This window comes from Vanacampus margaritifer, chromosome 13, assembly GCF_051991255.1.
Source record: "Vanacampus margaritifer isolate UIUO_Vmar chromosome 13, RoL_Vmar_1.0, whole genome shotgun sequence".
Classification (NCBI taxonomy): Eukaryota; Metazoa; Chordata; class Actinopteri; order Syngnathiformes; family Syngnathidae; genus Vanacampus; species Vanacampus margaritifer.
The window spans coordinates 11,332,218-11,359,500 of record NC_135444.1 but is presented as its reverse complement, the minus strand read 5'-3'; the positions used below and the strand labels follow the sequence as shown (position 1 = coordinate 11,359,500).

The 27,283-nt window shown below is 38.8% G+C and overlaps 1 protein-coding gene across 4 annotated transcripts; it reads left to right on the top strand.

Moving 5' to 3' along the window:
- The first annotated feature begins 390 nt into the window (after positions 1-390).
- LOC144062122 (guanine nucleotide-binding protein subunit beta-4) lies at positions 391-25,040 on the top strand. 4 transcript variants are annotated; one of them, XM_077583099.1, is made up of 12 exons: positions 391-539; positions 6,089-6,180; positions 14,194-14,409; positions 14,610-14,648; positions 16,015-16,121; positions 16,475-16,489; positions 19,843-19,906; positions 20,004-20,166; positions 20,275-20,341; positions 21,316-21,517; positions 22,651-22,867; positions 23,840-25,040. In XM_077583099.1, exons 3-12 carry the CDS (start codon positions 14,353-14,355, stop codon positions 23,944-23,946), a joined length of 1,038 nt encoding a protein of 345 aa, XP_077439225.1. In that variant the 5' UTR covers positions 391-539; positions 6,089-6,180; positions 14,194-14,352; the 3' UTR covers positions 23,947-25,040. The 4 variants fall into 4 exon arrangements, with proteins under 4 accessions (XP_077439225.1, XP_077439226.1, XP_077439224.1 ...); XM_077583100.1 differs by lacking the exon at positions 6,089-6,180 and having other exon boundaries at positions 440-539; XM_077583098.1 differs by lacking the exon at positions 391-539 and having other exon boundaries at positions 5,965-6,180.
- The last annotated feature ends 2,243 nt before the right edge of the window (positions 25,041-27,283 follow it).

Sequence of the window (27,283 nt, the reverse complement as noted above, 5' to 3'; positions counted from 1 at the left end):
AAAGTACAAATGATAAAAAGAGAATATAATTAGGAACATTCCCTCCCAATGTCAAAGTGTCTGTTAAAATAAATGAAGGCCAACTTCTTTGTTAATAACTCTGGGGACTAATCATTTTTAACAGCCCTTGACCTCCATCATGTGCAATTTGTGCAAAACACAAGATTACCTTCAATCACTGGCACTCCCATACTAATACTATTAGTACAGCTATCCACCGTTGAATTTGGAATCAGCAGCCATTATAGTAGCAACAGAATGCCATCCATTAATAACTTCACTCTTATGGAAGCACACCACTGTCCCTTTAACAAAAATACTACTCCATCTTCTATGCCTCCCATATGCTCACTCTCCCACTCAGCAGCCTCATACTCCAGCTCTGCCTCTCACACGCGCTCTCTCTCCATTTACCGCTCCTCCCTGAAGCTTCCACACGTCGGCAAAAGGAAGACCCAAAACCACTGTGCACTTTCAAGTCAATGACATTAAGGACCTACAAAAGAAAACACCCACTTCCTGTGCAGTTCTGGCAATAGGTAAGACGGCTCGGAATTTTTCCTGTTAAATTCAGTGCTGCATTTTTGCCTTTCATTCCATTCATTGCTTCTCGTTCAGCATAGAGATGATTATTCCTGAAAGTATCTTTCTACGGTATGAAAGTGAAACTATAATTGGAACGAAACCCAGATGAGCTATGGCAAGAGCTTTTAGAAGAGGGTTGACATTATTACATCTGCATTGCTCAATGTTTCCTTCAAAACGGTTACTGATGTATGATTCACTTCTCTGGAAACGTAAGAGCACGTTGGTTCATGTTTAATGTCGTTTGTTGCAACTCTGATGGCAGAAGTGTTGGAAATTCCCTACAAAAAACTCACTTCACTGCGCATTCAGTTGTAACAATCCTTCAGGGTTTTGACATGAATGATTAAAGACAGAAGAGTCTCTTTGCGTGTTTTCATTTCAGAGTTACGGGTTACCACTTGCCACCATGTTATCTATACTATTGGTTGGATCACCTAAAGATATTTATCGACGGATAGTAGCCCACCTTTGAGATTTATCAAATTTTCTCTAACTTACCAACAGCAGTGTTGCGGGTGCGCTGGGGTCACCAGCCAATTGCACGACACATTTTTAGACAAACAATAATTTACACCAGGGGTCTCAAACGCTTGAGATAGAGTGTGGGTGTGTCTGGACCACATCAAGTATTCCACAAAAAAGGGGTTCAACTTTGTATACCAAAAAAAAAGTTTGACTAATCCAATCTTTTCAATCTTTATAACAAATCAGAACATTAGCAGTTTCTTTAAAATGTGGACAAGATTGGTGACCCGGTCCTTTCTATCATCTCATCTCACTGGTACTTTACATACTCCCAAGGCTGGGATGGCACCAAAAAAAGCGGCCCTGGCATTTTGACTTATACCGGCCAGCCCGCTGGTTCAGTTTGCTGTCTATGTTGTACATTGATTAATGGTCTTCTCCCTCTCTTGGAGTAAAATAGAGGAAAATACAAATTAAATAGCACAGTCTCCCAAAAGACGTCGGCCCACTGGGCATCTGCCCTGTGCGCCAGATGGCCAGTCCAGCCCTGCATACTCCTCAGCATGTCGAGTTGAGTAATGACATCTGATTTCTTGAGCACCCCGAGTTTCTCTGTGAATTCAAGACATGTTGGGGTGCCCCTGTGTTCAAAAACATAAATATCCACCTCTTGTTTTTCTTGAAATTCACTGTTGTTGTCACCAATCTGTCTCTATAAGCCTGAGCTATGGTAGCCCATAACTGATTTAAAAAAAAAAAAAAGTCATTAGTGCTGCAATAAAGAGGTGGGGGCCGCACAAATATTAAAATTGGGGCCACAAAATTTTATCATGCAAATGATAAATGATGACGTGTTTGAAACCCCCATACCTACATTCATAAAGCGTCCCTGACTCTGAGTGACTCCACAATTGGCGTCCATCTTGCCAATCTTGTAATTCCACCACATCACGAGAGACATTATCACAGAAATGATGAGGGCACTTCACTAAACCTTTGTTTGGATAGTCTCTCATGTGCCAACAATAGAACTGAGATTAGACAAGAAGCTGTCAAAGGGAGACAACGTACAGTAAACTGTCATCTCTACACATGAATGAATGACATTGTGGATTTTTCTTTTCTTTTTGGTTGACCACAGTGTGACGAGCAGGTGTTTCTGCAACCAGCGGCATGTGATCTGACATTAACAAGGAAGTAGTTGACAACGAATGTAACAATGATCTCTACCATCACACTGCACTGCACTCATCCACACTCAGCCGTGTTTACGTGCGCTATCACTTCATAACACGACACCGCTTTGCTGCAACCTTCCTGACTTCATCGCTTATTTCAAATCGTTCTGCTTGTTGTCGTGATCATGCTGCTCGTTTTGATTATGCAGAGTTTTATTCTATGCTGCACATTGAATTCCCATGCATAAGCAAGCGTATCGTGACAAAGTCCACTTTGTTCAACAGTGCTGGGCAGGGAAGCATAATATGCGTGAGGAAGGCATGGAATGTTCATAATAGTAAAAAATAATAATAATTTTAAATCTGATTTTTGGTGCCATCATGACAATGGTAATTTTCAAGGTTATAATAAGATGACCAAAACCAATATGTAAATAAAATCAAATAAAAACTTGCTGGCAGTCCACAAGCTGCAGTGTTTGAATAAAGATGGTTCAATTTGTGCTTGCCAGCCAACAAGTTAATGCTTTAAACGGTCAACCACACATATTTTAAGTCACTTCACACTCTTAAAGACAGTTCTTCTCTCTCTCTCTCTCTCTCTCTCTCTCTCTCTCTCTCTCTCTCTCTCTCTCTCTCTCTCTCTCTCTCTCTCTCTCTCTCAATAATCCATTATGCATACAAGCTCTGGCTCTCCCAGATATTTCTCCTACCTTCTTGACGTCAGTAGCCATTTGTGAGGGTTGCCCTGGCAACGGCCAGCCTCCCCGGGCGATGTCTGGTGGATAAGACAGCCCTGATAAAGCCTTTTAAGGTCCTGCTGTTGCTACACCTTTTAATTGCCTTTGATACAGTGAAAATATTAAATGGTGGTCAATTGGACCTGGCACCACATGAGGCACAAAAAGAAATCTAATATAAAAATGTCAACATATGATTTTAAAACGCAATTAAAATTGTGTCCCATTATCTCAATTTAATCATTCATCCATTTGTATTTTTTTTGTCTGTTTAGTCACGTCTAGTTTATTTTTTATTTTTTTATATATAACAACAAAAATGTTACTTGTGAACTACACTTATGTACACATTGGTAGGTCACATTCAAATTCATTTTTATTAGATGCCAAAGTAATTTGCCTTCATACAAACCACCATCAAGAATACTAAGAGGAAGTATGCCTACACACTTACACACAGCCTTTCTCAGTTTTTGCTTAATAAATAGAAGGCATTGTAATGTCAGCTTATGTTATTTCATCCAAAGCCACAAAACTGCCACAAATTCAAATCATTGGCCGTTACTCTGCTTGAGTTTGCATTGATGCAAAATTCTGTCATACATTATGTGCTGCAGGTGACAATACAATTGAGCTACTGTACAACATAACCTGTCCAGGCTCCCAGATACTATTTATAGCCTAACCGGCATATATGTGTGTGTGTGTGTGTGTCCCAACATAGAGCTATTGATGTTCTATTTTTACAGTAACTATCTGCCCCCTCCCCTTTTGGTTGCCAAGCAATGGACCAGGGGACCTGATTGGGCAAAGATGTGCCTTTGGACACTGACTGGCTAATGCATTGAGCTGCTTTTCACTGAAAAATAATAATAAAAATGAATGAATGAATGAATAAAAAAATGAATACATACATAAATAAATAAATAAATAAATAAAATAAAAACCCAGAAGAGTTAAGATGTTCTGTATTATTTTCCATGAACTACTTTCTGGTGAAAAATATGAGAGGTCGTTGCGTCGCAATAATTGAATTACTGGCAACCTGTTATTGCATCATATACATCTTTCTTGCGTTGAGTAACTTCAGGCTTGATCTGAAAGACATGATGGCACTGTAGTTTTACAAGCTTTCTGCTTGTCCGGCTTGGTTATATCACTGTCCACACATCCAGGTTTAGCATTAACGATGACTAATATTTAATCTAACACATTTTATTTATTGATCTTTTAATTAATCCATAATTAAACAAATTAATCAATAATGATTGTAGATGTCTTTTTTAAATGATATACACAACACGGTATCTCACTAATCCTCATTTTGTTTGTAAAGGCAAATCATTTTGACACACCTAAACTACTGCTGGGTGTGAATTCAATTAGACTTAATCTGACCCCATGCCACTTCGAAAGGAAACCAAACGCTGGGAAACTTTCATCTTCCTAAGATTGATTATAGCTCGTGCAGAGATATGGAAAAGCCTACTCTGCTGCTCCCTTTCATTGGTGCCATTAAAAATTCATCCTAACCTAATGGAAAGGGATCCCTTTCAATGGACCAGATGCAGTCCAGCCGTGATGTGCCATTGTGTGACTTGGCACAGCTGTCTCCCAGTCCAAACTATATTTGAACATATATCTTTTAAACCTGAATATTTTGGGGGAACAAACTGTAGCAACTAGTGCATTTTAGCTGGTAACTTTGGTTGTTCATTCCAGCTCTAAAAAAAATGTGAACTCAAAAGAATCCTCAGAAATCAAATTGAAACGATCCAAAGTCAAATGTTTTTCAATAAGCGGAGAGCTTCCTTTCACAGAGTTGACGCCATTTTGACTTGTGACGTAAGATCGGAATTGCAAATAGCAATCTGCCTGCAGAGGCAAAAGTGCGATATGAACAGAAATTGGATGTAATCAGTCTGATATCCTTACACATAGGTTTATTAGGGCGCTATTGTATTTTATTTATTTATTTTAAATGAAAGAATCAAAACCGCATATGTAGCCTATACAATTTAGTTCTTAGGTCACCTGAATATATATTTTGCTAATAATGTAAAAACTGTAACATAGAAAATGAGAATGTGTGACGTGCGAGCTAAAACACATGTCAAAAGACTAGCAGTGGTTTGATCTCGGGTTGAGTTAGCCTGACCAGCCGCTCTATACCCTCTTTTAATATTCTATATAAATAGTAGGACTTTATTGCATCAATAATTTCAGCAATTTGGACAATTAGAGTAAATTTTCGCCTAGTTGTATTTAATTAACCTTTATACTTGCCCTCCTGTTGCTAAGAAATAACGGGTAAATGCCACTGAGGAGTTTACACATATTCTCAGACGTTCAAGGTCCATGGGAAAAATATGGAATGATAATTTCGTTTTCATCATGCTATGGTTGGAAGATTCAACCGCACACCAACTTTTAGGCATGATTTTCCTAGTGGGAGCCAGTCACAGGCAATACGCCGTTTGTTTTCACCGTGTTGAATTGCAGAAATATCAGTAATGCCCGGATGTTCATTATTGCCCATTGCTAATCACTGTTGTTTATATTTTTGAAAGTCTTATTAAAAGCAAATCTAAGGTATCACACTTTCTTCAGCTTTGATTGAACCAATGATTTAAGCAGCCAGTCTGTATTTAAATGACAAACAAATCCGTGTTTAAACTTGACTCGGTGTTGTAACCAGTTTTGTAGATTTAATATTTGCTTCCTGTATCCTGCTCGCTTCCCTTTTCATGAGGGGAGCTAACAGACTGTACCATTTGCGCACGGGGTACGCTTTCATTTTTGTCAGCTATTTTCCTGCGCTATAGGAACTGATTTTGTTGAAATTAACCCACGCTGAAAGAGTACATCGCATTTAATAATTTCGATCAATTCCGATATATTGTGTTATTTTTGTTCTGGAAAAACCCCGACACACAATTCATCCCCACGCACCCCTTCAGCGTAGGCTGTTGCCATGTTCCCACTTTCATGGGTGTGGTGATTAGCTTGCTTGGAGAAAATTTTGACAAATCTGGCCACAGTGGCGCCAGCTCCGGAGCAAGGAAACTTCCTAAATTTGCTCAACACAACCTCCTTTGCGTTTTTCTCCACTCGCAGCTGGGACTATGATCATCTTGTGACCGGCGTGACACGGACTGTAAGGACGGGCAAGACTACAAGGGGGAGGGGGAAAAAAGCTGTTTTTCCAGGTAAGGACGTGCTGTTTCGTCTGACAACGCCGTGCTTGGTTCCTGCTTTTTAGTCGCGACACTTTCATCTTGTCATAAAGGTAAACAACAGGGCTTTTAACCACTCGTAAATTGCCACCGAGTAACTCTTGACACAAATGTACCCACGCCTCCGGACTCTGTTTGTTTCTTGGTGGATTGGCTATTGACTACTATGCAGACGGCCCAATTCCAGTCTGTCAAAATGACACTCGTGTGGAACCAAAACTCTCAAGTAGATCCATACTGATGCATTGCGTGCTAGTAGTGACAACACACCAGTTTTTTTCTAATGTATTGGCTCAACACCCCGCGTCCCTTTTCCTTTTCGATATCTGTTCAATATAACGCCGAGGCCGCCTCCATCCATCCGCGGCCACTGCGAGCGCGGCGGAGATTTTTCTTTTCCTGTTTTTGCAATGTGTTGCTTGGATCAGGAACTTCTAATGACTCATTTTTTTGGATACATCAGTACAGTATCATCCTTTAATTGAATGCTTTTCATGGATCAACAGCTTTCCAAGTCTTGAGTAGTTGCTCAGTGGATACATTTTTGGACGTGCAGTTTTAATTTTTTAATTGTTCTGTTATCTAGTTACGAGATTAGCAACAAGTGGGTCGTGGACAACCGGCAAAAATTGCATGTGTTTAGTGCTGTCACTATAGAATCTAGGGGTGGGAATTGCCTAGTACCTGGCGATTCAATTCGTATCACGATTCATAGGTCACAATTCGATTCTATACCGATAAATCCCGATACGAATATATAAATAGATTATTGCCATTTAAAAAATAAATAAAAATGTTTTACTGAAAATTTTGAAAATACTAATCAGTAAATTTGTACATATACACTGATTTGTATGAACATTTATTTATTTATCTGAAAATCCAGGCTTATAATTGAGCCACTGCATTTAACAAATAGGTTGCAGTCTGTTTCATGTTTGAACAGCACTGAAATAAAATATTAAGGCTTAATGTTCCATTAATATAACATTCTTCCATGATTAATGTGTGGATCCTAACCCTAAGTAAGAAGTTTTGTTGAGTTTCCCATAAAAAAATTTATGTTTAAAAATCGATTCGGCCGCATATTAAATCAATTCGAGAATTGAGCGCTGTAATATCGTGATATATTGCCAAATTGATTTTTTTCTAACACCCTTAATAGAATCCTATTAAAAATAAATTATCCTATCGATTATTCAATCGAATAGTCAAGTAATTTTGATGATCCACTAAGGCTGGACATAAGTTGAATTTATTGAGTTTATATAAATACTCATCATTTACTATCTTCTATACATATCCATTATTAAACTCAAACAAAATTGGCCTATGCTAAAGGGTTATCAATAGCGAATAGCATTAGCGCGCTAGCGATTACCACTTCAGGTAAACAAATACTAAAATTGAGTTCACATTCATATCATTATATTTACATTACACATGTAATAGTGTCTTAAAAATCACTTACAGACCATGTTTCAACATTATTCCATGAGTAAACAAGTGTATAGAGCTAGCTGTTAGCTACATGGGGTCAATAACTTCCGGTTCCTGTCTTCTTCTGGGCATGTTTAGTGGATGGATGACTGCCCTCTACTGGTTAAGTGATGAACGCCTAAAACTGAGTGGTAGATTGTTTTGGAATAATAATTAAAGCCCAAGTGCTTTTTAGGACGTTCAGAACATCCTTTTCTGTGTTTTGGGCAGCTTAATGTGCTGTATTGGGGGATGAGTATGATGTTACCCAAATAACGAAAAGTAAAATTGAAAAAACATTTTTGTTAATGAAATAAAATGAAATGCTAAAATGTTAGGCTGAGTACGTATACACACACACACAAAGGCAATCTGGCTATTTTTGTCCCGATTTAGTCCCTTTCCAACCAAGGACGTCAAACGCCCGACAATCTTGTGTTTTTTAAGATTGTCTTCTAAGATCCTTATGTCTGAGGTGTTTTCAGAGTGGATTCGTCCCAATAATATGGTACAAAATAAGTCTGGTCCGACAATCTTAAATATTCAGGTCTGGCTACACTAGAAAGACCTGGTATTGGACCTTTTTTTTTTTTAAACTGTGAGGTATTGCAGTACTCTTGAACTATTGGTGCACCATGCAACCCTAGTATGACAGTGCTGTCAATTTAAGATGCCTGTGGTGGTTATTTGAGAATATTTCACAATGTGGTTATTATTGTTGGAGTATTGGTATTATTATTATTATTATTATTTTTGCAATCACAGAAACACTGAGAATGGTCACAGTTTATAGTTGGATCACGTTACAGTTTTGTAATTTTGTGTTTGATAATACTTGAGATTAAAACCTGGACATAAAATGGGATACATTTCTTAAATTGTGATGAAATTACAACTGAAAAAATAAGCTTTTTAGTTTTGACTTTGGTGTGGAAGTATTCTATTATATTTGTATATATTTATTGTTAGCATTGTCTGACATTATTCATCTTGCTACATTTTCTTTTGCTTTATACTGTGACAACTACATTACACATGACACAGTTGATGCTCTGTATGTACACCACTATAGATGTGGTTAGTTTTACTGCCAACAATAAAGGCAAAGGAATATGACATAGTGGTTCACTCGTGTAGTTTCCGTGTAGTCAGTGTGAGTTATTTTCTCAGTCACTGACAGCGAGAATCAGAACAGTATCTGTGTAATTGACTGGCAACTAGTCCAGTCTAGAAAGTGGTAAGTGGGTAAATGGAATTTGACTTAGTATTTTGTAGGGCTACAATTAATCTGTCCACTGCATATTTACAATATGCAAATATATTTGACATAGGGATGTGATAAAGTATTTGTATAGTTTTGTGCTTCCAGTTGTGAAAGACTTTTAAGAAATGCCTAAAATCCATGGACAACCATTCACTCTCACATTCACACAGTCACTGAGATGCCATTACCATTACGCCATTAGTGACTGGGATAAAAAAAAGAAAAGAAAGTAGCTATACATGTATTATTGTTTTGTGTTTGGAGTGGTAAAACCGAAACAACACAGCGAGTTCTATAATTTGATGTTTCCCAGGTAGAGGTGTGTTTACGCACCTTAAAGTACACAAGCGTAGAATGGCTTTACGAGAAGTGCAACCCGCCTTACTGGAAAATGTGTTCACTGGAAGCACACCAAGCATTTCTTCCATTCCCTGGATGTTTGGACTAGTCACGAACAGGTAATCTGAACACATTTGCTTACACCTGGTTGGTTTGCCCTACAGTCACCAGTTTTGACTGTCTCAGCCTTTGCCATTTGTCAGTTGCTAATTGCTAAAAGATTCTCTGACAAAAATAAGGTTATGTTTAACTATCTAAATATTATGATGGATAATATGGCGAATGGTCTCTATGGCGTCTACCAACATGTTGAAGATGATTTGCATGGTCTGTTGGGGTGCAACAAAGGCATACGTATGTCATATATACATATTCAAAAGCCGGTTGACTTTAAACTTTGAGTAGCCTACAGGTCATTTTGTACTTGACCAAAAAGTATATTGTTCAAGAATAAAGTGTTCAATATGTAGGGATGAAGATTGCATGGGGGTGGGGTTGGTGGTGGTTTTTAGTACTCGTAGTAGTATTTTGGTATTTGAATAAATACTTCGTTTTTAAATCAATTAATAATCATTTTTAATAATCATGCTAGGGCTGTGCAATTAATCAAAATTCAATTATGATTTAAATTACACACCACAATTGCAGAATTGGCATAATCGTAAAAAAATATATATATTAATATACCAATTTTGAGTTATTTTGAGGTATGTGCTGCACTCCTACTCCAAGTTTTTGCTAATGGACCTGCAAATGGCAATTTAAATTTTTTAAATTTGTCTATATTTTTTACATAAATTAGATTTTTTGTTTTGTACCCCCCCCCCAAAAAAAAAATGTTTCATTAAATGTGATTTCAATTATTAACAAAAATAATCGTGATTAAACATTTTTTTCATAATCGAGCAGCCCTAAATTGTGATTTCACTATCAATCAAAATAAACCTCATGATTAATTCTTACATAATGGCCCAGCCCGAATCAATGGAGTTTAGGTCTGGACTCAAAGTTCATATACAAACAATAAATGAATAATATTCCATTTTAGCTCTGGCTTTATGTTTGGTGTCATGGTCTTGCTGGAAGATGACTCTATTATGCATTGTAGGATACCTTGCTATCTGCTACAATTCCAGGTATAACCCTCAATGACTCGTCTTCTTGCGATGATGTATATAAAGCATGAAAGTACAATAATAAAACAGGAAAAATGTTTATTTATTTGATGTATATTTGTTATGCCCTTTGGACTACATCCAGAACCATTTATTCAGCAACGGATGCGCCTATCCCTGAACTCATGAGACCATTATTGCCTTCTTTACAGTATTTCACACTGTAGCATCCATGTCATGGATCTGTTTATGTGTGACTCTTGAATGAATTATATTATTTGTACAACTGCATTTCAACAAAGCCTCCAAGGAACTGTGTGCACAGTACAGTCAGTGTGTTTATTTAAATATTAGTCCTGGTGAGTGTCTCGCCTGCTTGGACTGACGCTGACCACACCATCATTGCAGATCTCTCAGTGCCAAGCAGTAGGGCTGTGCAGATCGATCCAAGTATCGATAGAACCGATACTAACGTGCGTATCAGTATCGGATCGATACCAGAGCGCTAGTATCGATATAGTACATTTATTTCTTTATTTTGGTTTCTCATGGGTCCCTCGTGCAATCCCTTTGTAGCCCACGCGCGTGGGCGGCACTGGCGGTAACAAATAATTATTTTTTACAGTGAATGACATAATATGACAATGAGTCATATTATACTAGTTGAGCTAGGTATTCGTGTTGCACAATATGTAAGTATTGTTTATGTAATGTGGCTAGACTAGAGGAACTTCGGTGGGTGCAGAAGAGTGACAGGGACCGAGAATATGAAGATTATTACTGCGTTGCAAATTTAAATAACAGCCCTGATATTCTTCCGTTGAGGATATTTTTAAAGCATGTTTAACTCTTTCACTGCCAGACGTTTTCAGAAACGGGTTGTTCCCAGTGCCAGCCGATTTAAGCATTTTGACTGATCTTTCAAGGGCCACAGAAAATGTTGTGTTTGGACTATGGAAACACACATACTACCAAATGAAAGATTGGACTCTCATCTTTCATCAGAAAAAAAAGTTTGTTTCTACCTTATTCCGTTCTTCAGTAATCAACAATAGAAAATGGTTACTTTCACCGAAATTCTCTGTTTTGAAACAAAAAAACGGAGAAAAAGAGCTTTTTGTGAAATGATCATCGTTGTCATCAATGTGCTCTTTTAGCGTTGGTCGATGCTTTTGGTCTTTGAAAAAAACGGCTCGGGCGTGAGCTCCTCGCAACCGGTCGCCATTTTTCCTTTGTTTTCCATTCTGATCTCCTGCTCGACGCTCTAGCTCCGCCTCTACTGACGCCCACCCGATCTTGTCAAAAGACAGTCATCACTGCCCTCTAGGGGCCAAAAATAGTCCTTAGGCACAACAGACCTAATTGAAACTTTCACCACAGATGCGGAAGGCTTCCATCCACCCGTTTCAAAAAATATATATAAATAAATAGGATTACGTCTTTTGACGTTATTGGCAACCCTCCGTAGGTTTTTACTTGACGTCTTTAAACGTCAGTGGCAGTGAAAGAGTTAAGAATTTCACAAGTAAGTCTAATTTATTTAAAAAAAAAAAAAGTTATTAAATAAGACAAATGATTTAAAATACCATAATATTTTATGAACCTAAAATTACTTGGTATCGGTATCGCCAATACTGATACAAAATCTCAAGTATCGCACAGCTCTACCAAGCAGCCCTATTTCCTATGGCTGGCAGCTACTTAATAAACAATGGCCATGTCCAAAACACAGCCGCAGTGCCACACCTCAGTAGACTTCAATTATGCTGGTGCTTTTGTTTTCATTTTAAATCCTGAATACTTTCACTTACTGTATTTAATCTGTGTTGGATTTCACGGCTGGTCGTTCTACATCACCGCAAGGTGCTATGAATGACGCGGTACTTTGAATGACCCGTAAGTACGTCGTCGAAGGATTGTACGTCACAGATTACCCGGTGCCAAGAGCCCCTCTTCGAGGGAGTTGCGTCAGCCAGAGGGAGAGCGTGACGTCTTTCCTGGGCAACTGAAACCATTTCATTGCTTGGCCACACTGATGCGTCATTACAGTCTGATACGTCTTGAGCTGCGAAAAGCCGCTCATGCGTTCCAAGAACAAGTTATGGAACTTGAAATGCAGCTTGTGTGAAAACAATTTGGCTCTGTTAAGAACCAACAAGAACACATCCCCCCCCCTCTCTCTCTTGACATTTGCTCGATTTCCTGCACAGAAGTGGAAGGGAAGGGATGGACTGTAATTGTTGAATTATAGAAAATGGAACTGAAATTTTAATCTCAGAGGGTTGTCTTAAAGTGGGCGGGGAACTTTTTAAGTGCTGTGTGACCCATATTCAGGCTCCCCAAGGTAAAGAAAGGCTCATGAATAGACACATACACGTAATGATGAGGAGTCTGACACCAGAAATAGTTCAGCTCGAGTGACTTGCTGAGACCTCCATCTTGTCCTATTCTATCCCTTTTTTTTTGGACCAACTCCATTTGTATACTCCTAATTTAATGGCTCTTCTTTGGCCCCTAAAGATTCCTGGAAATCAGCTAAGTAGTCTTTGCATAATCCTGCTTCATGATGTAACCGGCTGTGGCACAAACATTATACAGTATAAAGCCCCATAAATGGAGAAAGCTTCGGCAATCAATGCTAAATTCAATGTAGATTGCTTCTTTTTACACGGAGAGATGTTTGACCTTTTTGGCTTCTGAGACGCTCGCCTCCATTTTGCATGTGACCTTCATTTTGGAGAATTAAATATGAAGACAAAAGACATAGAATAAAGAAGAACTTTTCATTCCAAACATTCAATTATTGGTGTCTACAGTCCCTAAATTTGCGGTGTTGTCATACTGTCCTCTTTTACACAGAGAATACTGCAAAATGACATAACAGATACTCTGGGCTCAGGTAACAACCAATCATGGCTCAGCGCCAGAAAACAGATGAGCTGTGATTGGTCGTTACCTGAGCCCTGGGCAACTATGATGTCATTTTCAGTTGACAGCAAGTGGCAAAATGGCCGCCCCTGAGATGGATAAAAATGAGTGGATTTTGCTGCTTAACTCATATTCTACTATCTTCATTTGTTTAGATAACTTTAAAACTGTAATTGTGCACAGTTGGGTTAATGGAGTTTTACTCTGCGCTCATGGTCGGTTTACTTCCTGTATTAAAATGTAAAACTCAAGGCTGGTTTGGAACCGCGCTCCATTAACATTACATTTCATACAGCATGGGTAACGTGGAAGTGATCAGTAAGGCTAGCGGCGTCTACCGACAGAACACAACCACCAATCAGCAGCTGGCAAAATGTTAGCGATGCTCTGATTGGCTAAATCAGTAGATCCGTTTATTTTCCTGATGCTCAGGATTTAAACTCGAAAACAATGCTGTGAAATGCTAACAAATTGAAAATTAATAACTCTTACCAAGAAAAAAAGATAGCACCAAGTGTTGTGTGACGAGATGGTGGTCAGGCCTACTGGAATGTCAAAAAAAGGGCAGAAAAATGCCTACCTTTTATGAACAGCGTGAAAGGCGCCACTGTGTTGCTGGCAAACTTGTACTGTATGTGGCGATACAATGCAACAGAGTGTTTTAAAGGTCAGAGTGAGGCTCAGATGGCCTTTTTGAACCATGCTGGGGGTGTTTGAAGAGCCAGACCCCCCTCCAGACCTCAGCCCTGCTCCACCCTTTGCCGCTCCCCAAACAGGATATATTACATTTGTTTGATGGAAGTATTAGTAACGTCCCATCTGCCTGCTGAATTTAATTGTCTGACTCCCTTTTTCTTGCAGGTGTCGGCAGGCGAGAGAGCTGAGGGTGTGCGTGTCCGTCCGTCTGCGTGTGGGTGGGCGTGAGCGTGCATGTGAGTGCGCGTGCATTCGGTCAAGTGCATTTTCCTCGCTCGGTCAGCGTTTGGTGTGGAAGTGTGACCCGAACACATCTGAGGCACGATGAGTGAGCTGGAACAGTTGCGGCAGGAGGCGGATCAGCTGCGCAATCAAATCCGGGTACGGCAACATTGGTGTGCGTGCTCCTGAATGTGCGTGCGTGATCATCACACGTGAGCGACTTGTCTGCTCACTGTCAGCTGTAACGCAAGCACTTTCAGATGAAAACAGTGACACATGCCACATGTCTCTCCTGTTTTTTATAACATACCGTACATGTATTGCCGTTTAAAAAAAAATTTTTTGTTTGCTTACTGCAGGATGCCAGGAAAGCCTGCAGCGACTCTACTTTGTCACAGGTAAGAGGCAGGAGGGAATAAATACTAAATAATACAATTAAGATAACTAGAGAGAGACCGATATGTTTTTTTCAGGACCGATTATTAGTAGTTAACGACGCAGATAACCAATATTTGGAGCTGATATTCATTGCCACTAAAAGGGAAATTGGCATCAAAATTTGAAAAAATACAAACTTCAGCTGTTATTTTTTTGGGAATATTTAAGCATATGTTTATTTAACAAGTTTTAGGGTTCGTAAAATATTGGAGTTTAAAAAATAAAATAAAATCTAAAAGTTCAGGGATCTCCCAGGGGCAGTAGCATGTTTTCAAAAGTTAAATAAAAACTTAAATGCTCCCTATTGTGTTCAATAGTAAATAACGTTTTCTAGAATTTCAAAAGATCTGGAGTATTAATTATTTTTTAAATTATCTTGGTTTTGACTTCAAATAAAAACCTAAGGTGCAGAGAGTTCCCAGGGTCAACAAGCATCTATGAAATCCCTGTATATGAGTATTCAACCAAGTCACTAATACCGATACCAGTAGTACTTTTTGTATATACAAAAAATGAAATAATTCTAAATAAAGACCTATATATCCCAATACAGCATGTTTCTTAAAATGTCATGAAATGAATGGCAATTTTCAATTCTTGTAATTTCTATTTTCTAGTTCTATATCATAAAATGGCCACAAAAGGGCAGCCAATACTGGTATGGGCCGCTGTGGCGAGTACCGATACTTTGAAATAAGACCGGGTATCGTCCCACTACCGATATTTGGTATCAGTAATCGACCATCCCTAATTCCACAGCTTTTACTGATGTTTTAGATTTTAGCCACGGTATCGTTTATCAGGTACAGTGTCAGTCATAAATTTGGTATTGTAACGCGACTACAGTGCAAACTTAAATGTTAAACAAGCCATTCAATAAAAAAATCTATAGGAAATAACGGAGATGAAAATAATCTGTACTAAATCAACTGTTGCGTTTTAGCAGACACAGCTATGATCTTAATTTAAATATTTGTATCTTAAACAAATCTCTAGGCCATGAATATAAAATAAATGAGATATGGCCTCACATGGTAGCGAAATCTTCTTTTCATTTACTCCTGTGGTTGGCTTGCGTAATAGTTCAAAAAAGGTCATTCACTGCATCGTGATTTGATTTAACTCTTGTCTAGAAGTGTTTCTGTCAGCATGTAACTGATTCCGCGTTTCCTGATTGTTAATAGATACTGTTTCGAACACAGCCTACGAGAGTATCCAGCGGCGTGTGTGCGTGTGCGTGTGCGTGTGCGTGTGCGTGTGCGTGTGCGTGTGCAGTGAGAAGTGTGTGTGTAGCCGTCAACACTCCTCCTTCTTATGTTTTGCCAGATCACAGCTGGTCTGGACTCAGTGGGCCGGATACAGATGCGGACGCGACGCACTCTCAGGGGCCACCTGGCCAAGATCTATGCAATGCACTGGGGGAGTGACTCCAGGTAGTGGACTTCTTCCTCACACAAAGCAAATATTAGCTTGATTAAACCTGGTGTGTTTTTTTCCCCAGTCCATTTCAACTGAAGTATTATAGTATGTGAAAAAATAAATAATAATAATAATTAAAAAAAAAAAAAAAGAGAGAGCAATGAGGATGACATGTCAAATCGGTAAAATTACTGAGCTCTCCAGAAAGAAGAAGAAGAAAAAAAAAGTATGTGGATATATTGGATGTGTAAATCAAGTGATAACTACAGCATGTGTTTATGTGTATCAGTATTTTATGACTATATACAATATGTGTGTTAAAATTTCTCTCTGTCCATCTGTCTCCCAATGCTATGCACTGGGCCAGTGACGGCAGTCCCAGGTGTGGGGCTAAATACAACCGCTACTACTAATATGACTAATACCACCATAAGTGAATGACACTGACACCTCCACTTCTACTTATCGTGTGTTAGCACACACTTACTTACACTCTCATTATCACCACATAGATGATGTTTGCAGCATCAAACACGATCGAGCTTAAAGATGCAGTTTGAGAAAATTTCAAATACTCGAATGAATCCGAAATAGTCGCAGTCTAAACCGGTGGTCAGACTGTGGCTGCTCACATTGATTTTCCCAAATCAGAAAAAAACCCCCATACAAACTGCGTTTTTAACTGCTGCACCAGGAATGATTATTTTTACATATGCATGCAGTCCCTGCAGTTATTTCCTACTTGTATGAGATGCATCGTGGGGGGGGGGGGTTCCACAACCTTCCCCTTTTTATCTCAGGCAAATGTACTAACTATTTTTAACATCGTTTGAATGGTTGAGATGACAACGTATCCAGCATGTGTTGTGATCCTGTTTTTTTCCACAGCTACTGATATTTGTGCTCGGTGCCTCCCCGCTTGATTGTAGCACATCCCCATCAAGCCACTTCCTGTCCCTAGAGAGCAGGAAACATGCGGTCAGGGTGTTTTCGCATTAGGCGTCTCTTAGGGTGTCTCCTCTACTTCTCATTTTCTTCCTCCTCTAGATTTCTCATATTTGCATTTTTTGTTTTTTTTTCTCTCGGCCCATCAAGGTTCCTACCTCTCACTTGTCAATAAATGCTGAATAATATGACACGAATCGGGACAATACAAGACTGAGCAAGAAGGGAGCACAAGATGGATGCTTTCTGTCAGTACACTTTAAAATGTGTCTACACAGAACCATGGACTTGTATATGAATGGACTAACAATGCCGAAGCGAGAAGTGAAGCCACCGGCGGCCATCTTACGTTGCCACTCGTTGCGCTGGCCTAACTTGAATGTATTGATTTCACTGATTACACGTTGTTTACTGTATGTGCGACGAAACAAAAGTGCCAAAAATATTAGTCAAATATTAGAAGAAGAAAAAATGCTGCTAAATGTAAGTAATCCTAACCGCTGTAAGTCATAATGAGATAATAGACTGTAAATGGTTGGGGGCAAACTGTGAAGTTTGTTCTTTGAGAGGCTCTCATGACTTCATAGGGGGATCTTGTCATAAAGCACGCACTGATAACGGTGTTTTCAGTGAAAAAATAAAAGATGTCAGTTAAAGTGGCAACATAAGATTAGGGCTGGGTATGCTATCCACTCTTAATTTCCTCAATCGATTCGGTTTGGATTCACAAGACTTTAGTTCGATTAGATTTTTTTGGGATTCACTACAGTTCAATCCGAATTATGGAACATCAACGCTTCTTAAATATCAAGGACATGATAAAAAAAACATTAAATTCTAAATAAGGCAGTAACTGCTTAAATGATTTAGTTTATTAATGAAAGTAACGTGTGATAATCATGTAAGTGTTACACAAACATTGGCATCAGCAAGGATGAGATGAAAATATTTTTAGAATTCTAATTCAATAATTAATCATAATAAGCCAGGTCTTTAATAAATGTAAGAAAATACTTAATGTGAACAGTAAATTTCAAGATGAGTATGATACAAAAAATATTTTACCTTTTAAAATTCTATTTTCTACGACGGCGTATTATGGCCACATATAATTTTTATTTTTTTAGAAAGTGGGAGCAATATTCAGAGAAAAAAATTACAAATTTGCCACTTTATAAAGTGGCAAATTTCCGACTTTATAAAGTGGCGAATTTGCGAGTTTTCCCCCCCAGAAACCTACGAAAAATACACGTAGCGTACTACTCAAATGTTTGTGCCAATACTATTCGGTCAGGTTTTTAAATAAGGAGATAATAATTGCTTTAGCAGAGATTAACCATATGATGTTAAGCGTTGACTCTTTGAAGCGTTATGTACGGCCGGCGACAAAGACGCCTCGCTTTACGAAGGTCCACACCCCGAGGATCAAGTATTTAAGTTAATTTATTAAAATGTATATTTTCTTGTTCTTTTATGTTTCCACAATTCTTATTTACACATTCATACTTTTTTTTTTTTTTTTTGTACACGTATCTAAGTCGAATCTGCTACTGTCCGTCCTTCACTTGCATTTACCTAAAGTATGCTAGCATCTGATTGGTCAGCTGTAACTGTCGTCGCTCTAGCTGCTGTGTATGACGAGTAAGGTTTAAATTAAGAAGGAATCCGTCTCCATCCTGCCTTTACATTTTATAGAGTGTCGCACCAATGAAGAGGAATAAAATATATATTTGTCCTTTTTGCGTGTTCCAAAAATTTGAAGACAGATTTAATGTAAGAAAAAACACCTTTGCAAGATGATTTATTAAAAAACAGAGATCTCTGGACATCGTGGCTCCAAACATCACGTAACAGGTGGAATTTCAGAGTGCCGAATGTGTCTTTCCGCGGGTAAAATGCTTCTTATAGTTAAACCGACCGCCTCTCTTTCATTTGTAGACAAAACATACTCTCTGGGTCCTTTTCCGTGAGCGATGGCGAAAACAGAGTCAGGGTAAGGGGTGTGTGTTCGAGACAGATTCTGTTCTCAAGGACCAAATGTGTTTTCGCACAGAACGCTGAGAAGGAATTTTTTAGACCAAACAATTTACCAGCTTAGGTTAAGGTCAAATTATATACCTATGCTTATATCTACAAAACATTTCGACATGGTTAATATAAAGAATTAAAATGTTAATAATGTATAACAATGGTTAATATATGAAAATAAAGAATTTAAATGTTAATAATATCTAACACCAACAAATCCTCACGTTCGACTATAGCTACGCTACGTGTAGTTGTCGTAAGTTTCTGAGGGTTTTTTTCTGGCAAATTTGCTACCTTTTAAACTCGCAAATTTCCGAATTTTTTAAGTGGCAAATTGTGATTTTTTTTTTGGGGGGGGGGGATATTGACCTTGTCCGCTTAAAAAAAAAAAAAAAAAAATACATATTTATACGTGGCCCTAATACGCCGTCGTAATTTTTTTTAATGAATATTTGGGGAAAAAGATATTTTAAAAAATCAATTAATGGTTTTATGAATCAATATCAGTCTTCAAGGAAAATCGATGACATTTTTCTTTTTATTATTTATTTATTTTTTACCCAGCCCTACATAAGATGGCTGCCCGCCAGCTTCAGCCCTTAATTTGTTAGTCCATCCATACATGCGTCCGTGCACAATACACGCACGGTAGCTGCCTGCCACCGCTTTGAAAGCACCACATGCATGTCCCGCAGTACGATACGTGTACAACGCATGCACATTTGCATCATCTTTTTTTTTTCTTTCTTTGTTCTTTTTTAGGCTTCTTGTTAGTGCCTCGCAAGATGGAAAGCTAATCATCTGGGATAGTTACACCACAAATAAGGTCAGAAAAACCGTTTTTCTGTTATAGAAAAGATCATACCTTAAATAGATAAATTCTTGGCAGTGTTAATGATAAAAAAGGCGATTGGTATCCACAGATGCATGCCATCCCTCTGCGCTCTTCCTGGGTGATGACGTGCGCTTATGCTCCGTCCGGGAACTATGTGGCCTGCGGGGGCCTGGACAACATCTGTTCCATATACAGCCTGAAGACCCGCGAGGGCAGCGTGCGGGTCACCCGGGAGCTACCGGGACATACAGGTGGGCAGGACAAATTCTTGTGGAAGAGAGCGGCAGAAATCAGTCCATAATCATGAGTTGTGTTGAAGTAGCTCCCGTAAGTCATGCATGAATCTTGTCTTCTTTCAGGTTATTTGTCCTGTTGTCGTTTCTTGGATGACAACCAGATACTGACCAGCTCTGGAGACACTACATGGTGAGTGACTGTGTGTGCTTCTTTTGGAGGGCACGTAAAACAGCAATGACGTGTCACCGGAGTAAAAGAGGAAATTGTATTTCACATTTGAAAATAACCCTGGAGAATCCACGGGGTCAAATTTGGCCCCTATAAATTCTGCTACTCAAATAACAGACCTTTTTTTTTTTTTTTTTTTTTTTACAAATTTAACTTCAAAAGTCCAGAGTGCCACTTCTGACCCCTGCATGGGGCCATCTAGTGGATGAATATTGCACTTACATGAGCCAGAGTGGTTGTGACAAGATGGCTGGCTTAACATGCTGTTTTGTTGAGCTGGAAATCAATCCAAACAAAACCATCTTCTCAGCAAACCATCAGATGGTAAAATTGTGTTTTTTTTGTTAATCTATTTCATATCATGTTGCAGAATGCCTAGGAGTATGTTTTATATATATATTTTGATAAATTAGCAACTCTGAGCTAGTTAAAAAAAGGGTTAAAATTGAAAAAACATATATTTTGGTGTTCAGTGAATTTATAGCAGTCATTTAACTCTTTCACTGCCAAAAACGTTAAATAACGTTTAGTAAAATCCTATGGGGGAGTGCCAAAGACGTTAAAAGACGTTTGTTTCAAAACAGAGGTGAAACTAACCATTTTCTATTGTTGATTACTGAAAAACGGAATAAGGTAGAAACAAACTTTTTTTTCTGATGAAAGATGAGAGTCCAATCTTTCATTTGGTAGTATGTGTGTTTCCATAGTCCAAACACAACATTTTCTGTGGACCTTGAAAGATCAGTCAAAATGCTTAATTCTGCTGGCACTGGGGACAACCCGTTTTTGAAAACGTCTAGCAGTCAAAGAGTTAATGTATAATTCATAATTTTCCGAAGAAGAAAAGGGTTCTTGGGTTCTCCAGGGTTAAACCGCTATAAAGATGAATTGCTTTCGCCACTGAGTTGATGAATATGCCGTGCTGTCACTTCCAGCGCATTGTGGGACATCGAGACGGGCCAGCAGGCCACAACCTTCACTGGCCACACGGGGGATGTGATGAGCTTGTCTCTCAGCCCGGACTACAAGACTTTCGTGTCTGGAGCCTGTGACGCCACCTCCAAGCTGTGGGACATCCGTGACGCCATGTGCAGGCAGTCTTTCACTGGCCACGTGTCCGACATCAACGCTGTCACTGTGAGTCGCGCACACAAACGCGTCTGTGTAGGAAATTCACAACTAAAATGGTTCATAGGGAATTTTCTTTTCTTTTTTTGGTTTTGATTGCCTGAGATTGCCTTTAGGTTGAAGTGTGATTAACTTTTTTAGAGCTGACTTTTATAGTTTTTAGTACAGGATGATCAGACACGTCTCCAAAAGACATCTGGCATGGATTTTAAAATCATCAGGAATTTACCCTACTTTTTACTTACTTGTCAATCAGTGTATATTGCTTACTGTAAAGTTTGCTGCAAACAGCTATTAGGGGTGTGAATTGCGTACCTGGCGATTCGATTTGTATCACGATTCATAGGCCACGATTCGATTCGATACCGATTAATCTCGATGCGAATCTATAAATTGATTATTGCAATTATTATAATTATTATTATTTTTTTTATTTTTATTTTTTACTTAAATTTAGAAGATAAGTTCAGTAAACTTGTACATGTACACTGTAAGATTTGTATGAAAATGTATTTATCTGAAAATTCAGGCTTATAACTGAGCCGCTGTTTCATGTTTGAACAGCACTGAAATCAAATATTAAGGCTTAATGTTCCATTAATATAACATTCTTCCATGCTTAATATGTGAATCCTAACCCTAAGTACGACATTTTGTTGAATATTCCCATACAAAATTATGTTTAAAAATCTATTTGGCCGCATATCGAATCGATTCGAGAATTGCGCGCTATAATATCGCGATATATTGCTAAATCGATTTTTTTCCTAACACCCCTAATAGCTATCACTCATAACACACTGCGACGCAAAAAAAAAAAAAAATCTCTTTCTAAAATCTTTATAAAAATCTCGTGTCACTTGTGTGTACCGGTAATCATTTATGTAAAATGGGATTTTGAATTTGAGACATTGAAGTGGTGACATCTGCATGTAGATAAACAACATTGTCACTGAAGACGCAGGTTAAAATAAGAGAATTAGTCAATCTTACACCAACCTCACCTTTTAAGAGAACCCAAATATGATCCGGATCTGTACTGCATTGAAGGTACTTTTTTTTCCAAACTTGGACAGAACCAAGTGTCTGGTGAACCAAAATCTTTAAGTCATTCCATTTGGCCTTTTCCCTCCTTCCCGCAGTTCTTCCCCAACGGCAACGCCTTTGGCACGGGCTCAGACGACGCCACCTGCAGGCTGTTCGACCTGCGTGCCGACCAGGAGCTGATGATGTACAGCCATGACAACATCATCTGCGGCATCACATCCGTGGCTTTCTCCAAGAGCGGCCGTCTGCTGCTGGCCGGCTACGACGACTTCAACTGCAACGTCTGGGACACTCTGAAAGGCGAACGGGCAGGTACGTTTAGGCCTTTTCTTGGGCCGCACCGCTAGAATGGACACATCGCCATCGGCCATTTAAAATTTTTTTTTTTAAAATTTTATTTATTTATTTATTTTAGCATATAATCATTTTTACCTTAGGTGTATGCTGGACTTAGTACAATTTTGGGCAGACACTACAGACGCCTAACTACAAATAAGTCATTTTTACGTAATTTTCCACCCATTTGATGTAGTGTTAAACCAGGGGTTCTCAACCTTTTTTCAGGTTGTGAAATATTTTTTCCAGCTAAGTACCCCATAACCAGCGAAAAAAGTTTTTTGTTTGGGGGGAAAAAACATGAGTGCGACGCCATCGTTATCTTTATTTATTTATTTATTTTTAAACTTTTTTTTTTTTTTCTGGAGAGCTCAGTATTGTTTATTGGGTAATTTTACCAATTTGACATGTCATCATCATTGCTCTTTTTTTTCTTTTTCTTTTTCACGCCATCGTTATCTGATTTATTAAACTTAGGAACTTCGTTTGTACAGTGGTCTCTCTTAACCATCAATATTATTATCGCCACTAAGTGTCCTCCTTTGGGATCATAGTAAAAATCTGTTCTCAAAAGAAATCATTAATTTTCAAATTATACTACTGACAGATGATCCTAGATGGCATATATCATATATATTTGAGGGGACTGAGTTTGAAAACATTTTATTTTATTTACTTAGATTTTTCTAAAATATTTACAAAATCATTATTTTAAAAAGATTTTTTGCATGGATGCTGCTTTTTAAATGTATTTTAAAATCTTGCGTACCCCCATTTGAGAACTACAGTATTAAGCCAACCTCCAATTGGGGAAAAATGTAGAATTGACGTTCCACATTTCCCCACCAAAAAATCCATGGATGACCATGGAAACTATTAAGGAAAAGCAATTGCGCTCTGCCCAACTTGCCGTGGTTTGTATTGGACTTCCCTCTTGTTGTCACGCAGGCGTGCTCGCGGGCCACGACAACAGGGTGAGCTGCTTGGGCGTGACAGAGGACGGCATGGCTGTGGGCACCGGCTCCTGGGACAGTTTCCTGCGGATCTGGAACTAAACCAAGCCAACCTCTTCTCTGGGTTGTCCTCCATCAGCGCCCCCCCCCCCCCCCCCCAAACCCAACGCAACGTAACATGGCTCACACAGCGCTGGAGCTGATGGAGTGTTCACATTGTCAGTCCTCTAAACAATCTTTTTACCTTTTTTGTTCCCCCTACGCAGAAAGCTGAATATTTTCAAGCAGTCCAATCAAAAACAGTCAAAAAGGATAAATTACTAAAACAAACAAACAAAAAACATCTTATTCTATAATTATGCGTGTCATTTGTAAATTTATATATAAAAAGACAGTATATATGTGTGTGTGTGTGTGTGTATATGCATCATATATGCATATATAATGTTTATATTTTTTATTTCCAAGTTTTTTTTCTTATCATTTTTAGGCTTTCGTCTTTTCTTTCTACTTTTCCCCACTATGACAACCGCGCGGTATCTAGCTCTCGGCCTGCGCGCCAGGTCCACAGAAAACACGATAATCGGTGACAGTGAGCAAACATCCGATGGCGTTTAGAGGAAAGAGGATCTTTGGCGTTCAACAGCGCAGGAAGGAGCTGGCCATGCCTGCTTAGAAGGAGTTGGCGGTCGAGTGAATGGAGAGCTGTGGTGGATTGTAAAAGTTAGGCTTTTCCCAAACATTGTCAAGACCTAAATTAGAAATAATGTATCGCAATAGTATGGAGGCGCAGTATGTGTGGGAATTCAACATTTGTCGCTGGCATAAGATAGATAACAAAGATTAAACAATAACGTATTAGAGTTGTGAGAGCATTCACTGGACTGAAGCTGAAAAAAAAAAATAAATAGTGTGGCTTACATTCTCTCTTGACAATCCCGACTCAATTCGGATAGAACCGTGGACCATTTTGGGTTCTGTCTGAGGAAGCAATCCACACAAATCAACAGCCTAGAAAAGTCATCCTATTTGGAAAGCTTTGCCTGTGCAGAACACAAAGTGATGTGGACCACCACCAAGGACTGCAGCGACTCTTCTTTTGACTTTTTCAAAGAAAACAAATCAAGGAACATCAAGTTCTGGTGTGAACTGCATGGACCTGTCACGTGCCACAAAAAATATATCAATGAACATTATTTGATGCTTTTATGTTTATTTTCTTCACCCCAAAACAACTTTGTGAACTGTTAATACTGCTAGTGGACAACGTGTTGAAGAGAATATGCTAGGATTGCACTCACAACCTGCAGTTCAACAACTGACCACATGTGACTTCACTTCCAACAGGGGCGGGGAACCCATCCAAAAGGCTCGAAAATTTGGAATGACCCTTGGAGGAGTCTATGATAGGATAGAGCAGGGGTGGCCAACCCTGGTCCTCGAGAGCCACAATCCAGCCTGTTTTCCATGTTTCCCTCCTGCAGCGCAGCTGAATCTAATGATCAGCTAATCAGCCAGCTTTGCAGAAGCCTAATAACGATCCTGATCATGAACCAGGTGTGTTAGGGGAGAGAAACATGGAAAACAGGCTGGATTGTGGCTCTCGAGGACCAGGGTTGGCCACCTATGGGATAGAGGTTCCCCACCCCTGATTTACAACACATCCTCCCCCATGTCCCCGTCCACCTTTTTTTGCTTCCACTGTGGCTCCTCTAAAGCAGGGCTTCTCAACTGGTCTTCCCCAGTTTGACATGGCCTTTACTCGCCACCTATTTTTATTCTCTAAATTTTCCCCAAGGCAAACCTGAGAAAAATAATGACCAAAATTATACTGTACATTAGAAATGTTAAGAGTGAAATCTGGTCCTGGTTAGGTTGATTGAACCTTTGGCCATCTAGTAGGAGACCATTTTATTGGTTCTGTCACTATAGGCCGCCTTTATTGTTATTATTATTATTTTAATCCTGTGTCCTTTATCTTTCCAGGTGGATTCTATATCAATATTTATGTATTTTTTAAACCACTAGTTGAGAAGCACTGCATTTAAAAAAAATAATAAAGTCAAATGAAAAACAAAAGTTGACATTAACATTGAGTTGTTGGACCTATCATGTGTCATCTCAGGTGCCTGTGTCCAAACATTGGACACTTTCTGCCTTACATCCGCCTCCCATCATCACCACAAAGCGAAGTCTTGAACTTTTCCATCGGCCCACTTGAAGCACACGGTTACACTTGTGAACACGAAAGGGGCACTTATAGTCGACAAACACGAGCCTGTGTGGAATCATTTGACTTTTTCAACATTTTGCTACAATAGTCTTCTTCATGCTTTGTGACAATTCATTAAGGTTCAGTCCATGAACACACAAGGATTCTATAGCCACCTTTTTGTTTCTTTGCATTAATGCAGTGGTTCTCAAACGTTTTACACATTAAAATACATTACTAGCTTAGTCGGTCAAGAAGAGGTTTTGTTCCTAAAAATTATATTTAAAAGTTAAACACAACTGAGTTGTACTTGGGCAGTGATTCTTGTCTTCCACGTTGAGGAGTACTGCATTAATGCGTTTATTTGAACAGAATGTTATTGTTAGCCCACTTAGCTTAATGTTACCTTGGGAATCTCTGAGGTGTCTGTTGTGATATGTGAGTATGTGTATGCACTATTGACTTATTTTGTGTCAGACTGTCATTCATGGACCCTGAGCTGTGCCATTTGCTACAAGATGCTAACATACATGTGTTTCACAATCTTTATTGAACCACGGCACATATTTTACATTAGAAAAACTATCCTGACGTATTATCAAACAAAAATGTCGCAAAAAGTAGACCTGCAGCCTCAATTAATATTCTAAAGATACATTTAAATAAAATAAAAATAGATATCTGGCAGGCCATTGTTTGGGAATTACTGGTTAAAAATAAATAAAATAAAAATAAAAATGGGGTTTTGTTTTGTTTTTGGGACAATGCAATATGTACCTCCGTTAGCTTGTAGCCAATTAGCCTAGCTTAGCACAAAACAGCCTTTCACCCCAGCGCCTCTAAAGCAAACAAATGAATGTGTCACGGTGAAACCTCCAAAGTTGCTCAAGTTGTTCCTATTTAAAAACTATTTGTTTTAATAAAACTAGAAGTAAAATTAATCATCTATTGAATATCTTAACGGGGGGACATGAAGCGTTGCTTCATGCTAATCATTAGCAGTCATTAGTAGTCAGACCCTTTCTGACCTCACAGTTGGAATAATGGAACCATTATGTGCTCTGTGGTTAACAAATTTACTTGCGTTGGTAGCACTTTATAGGTGTTGGACTTTGGAGGTAAATTATTTTAATTTGGTTGTAATGACAAACTACTTTACTAGCACTGCTCGCTAGCTAAGCTAACCAGCTCGTTTATGGCAACATTGATAATGTCAAGATAACATTT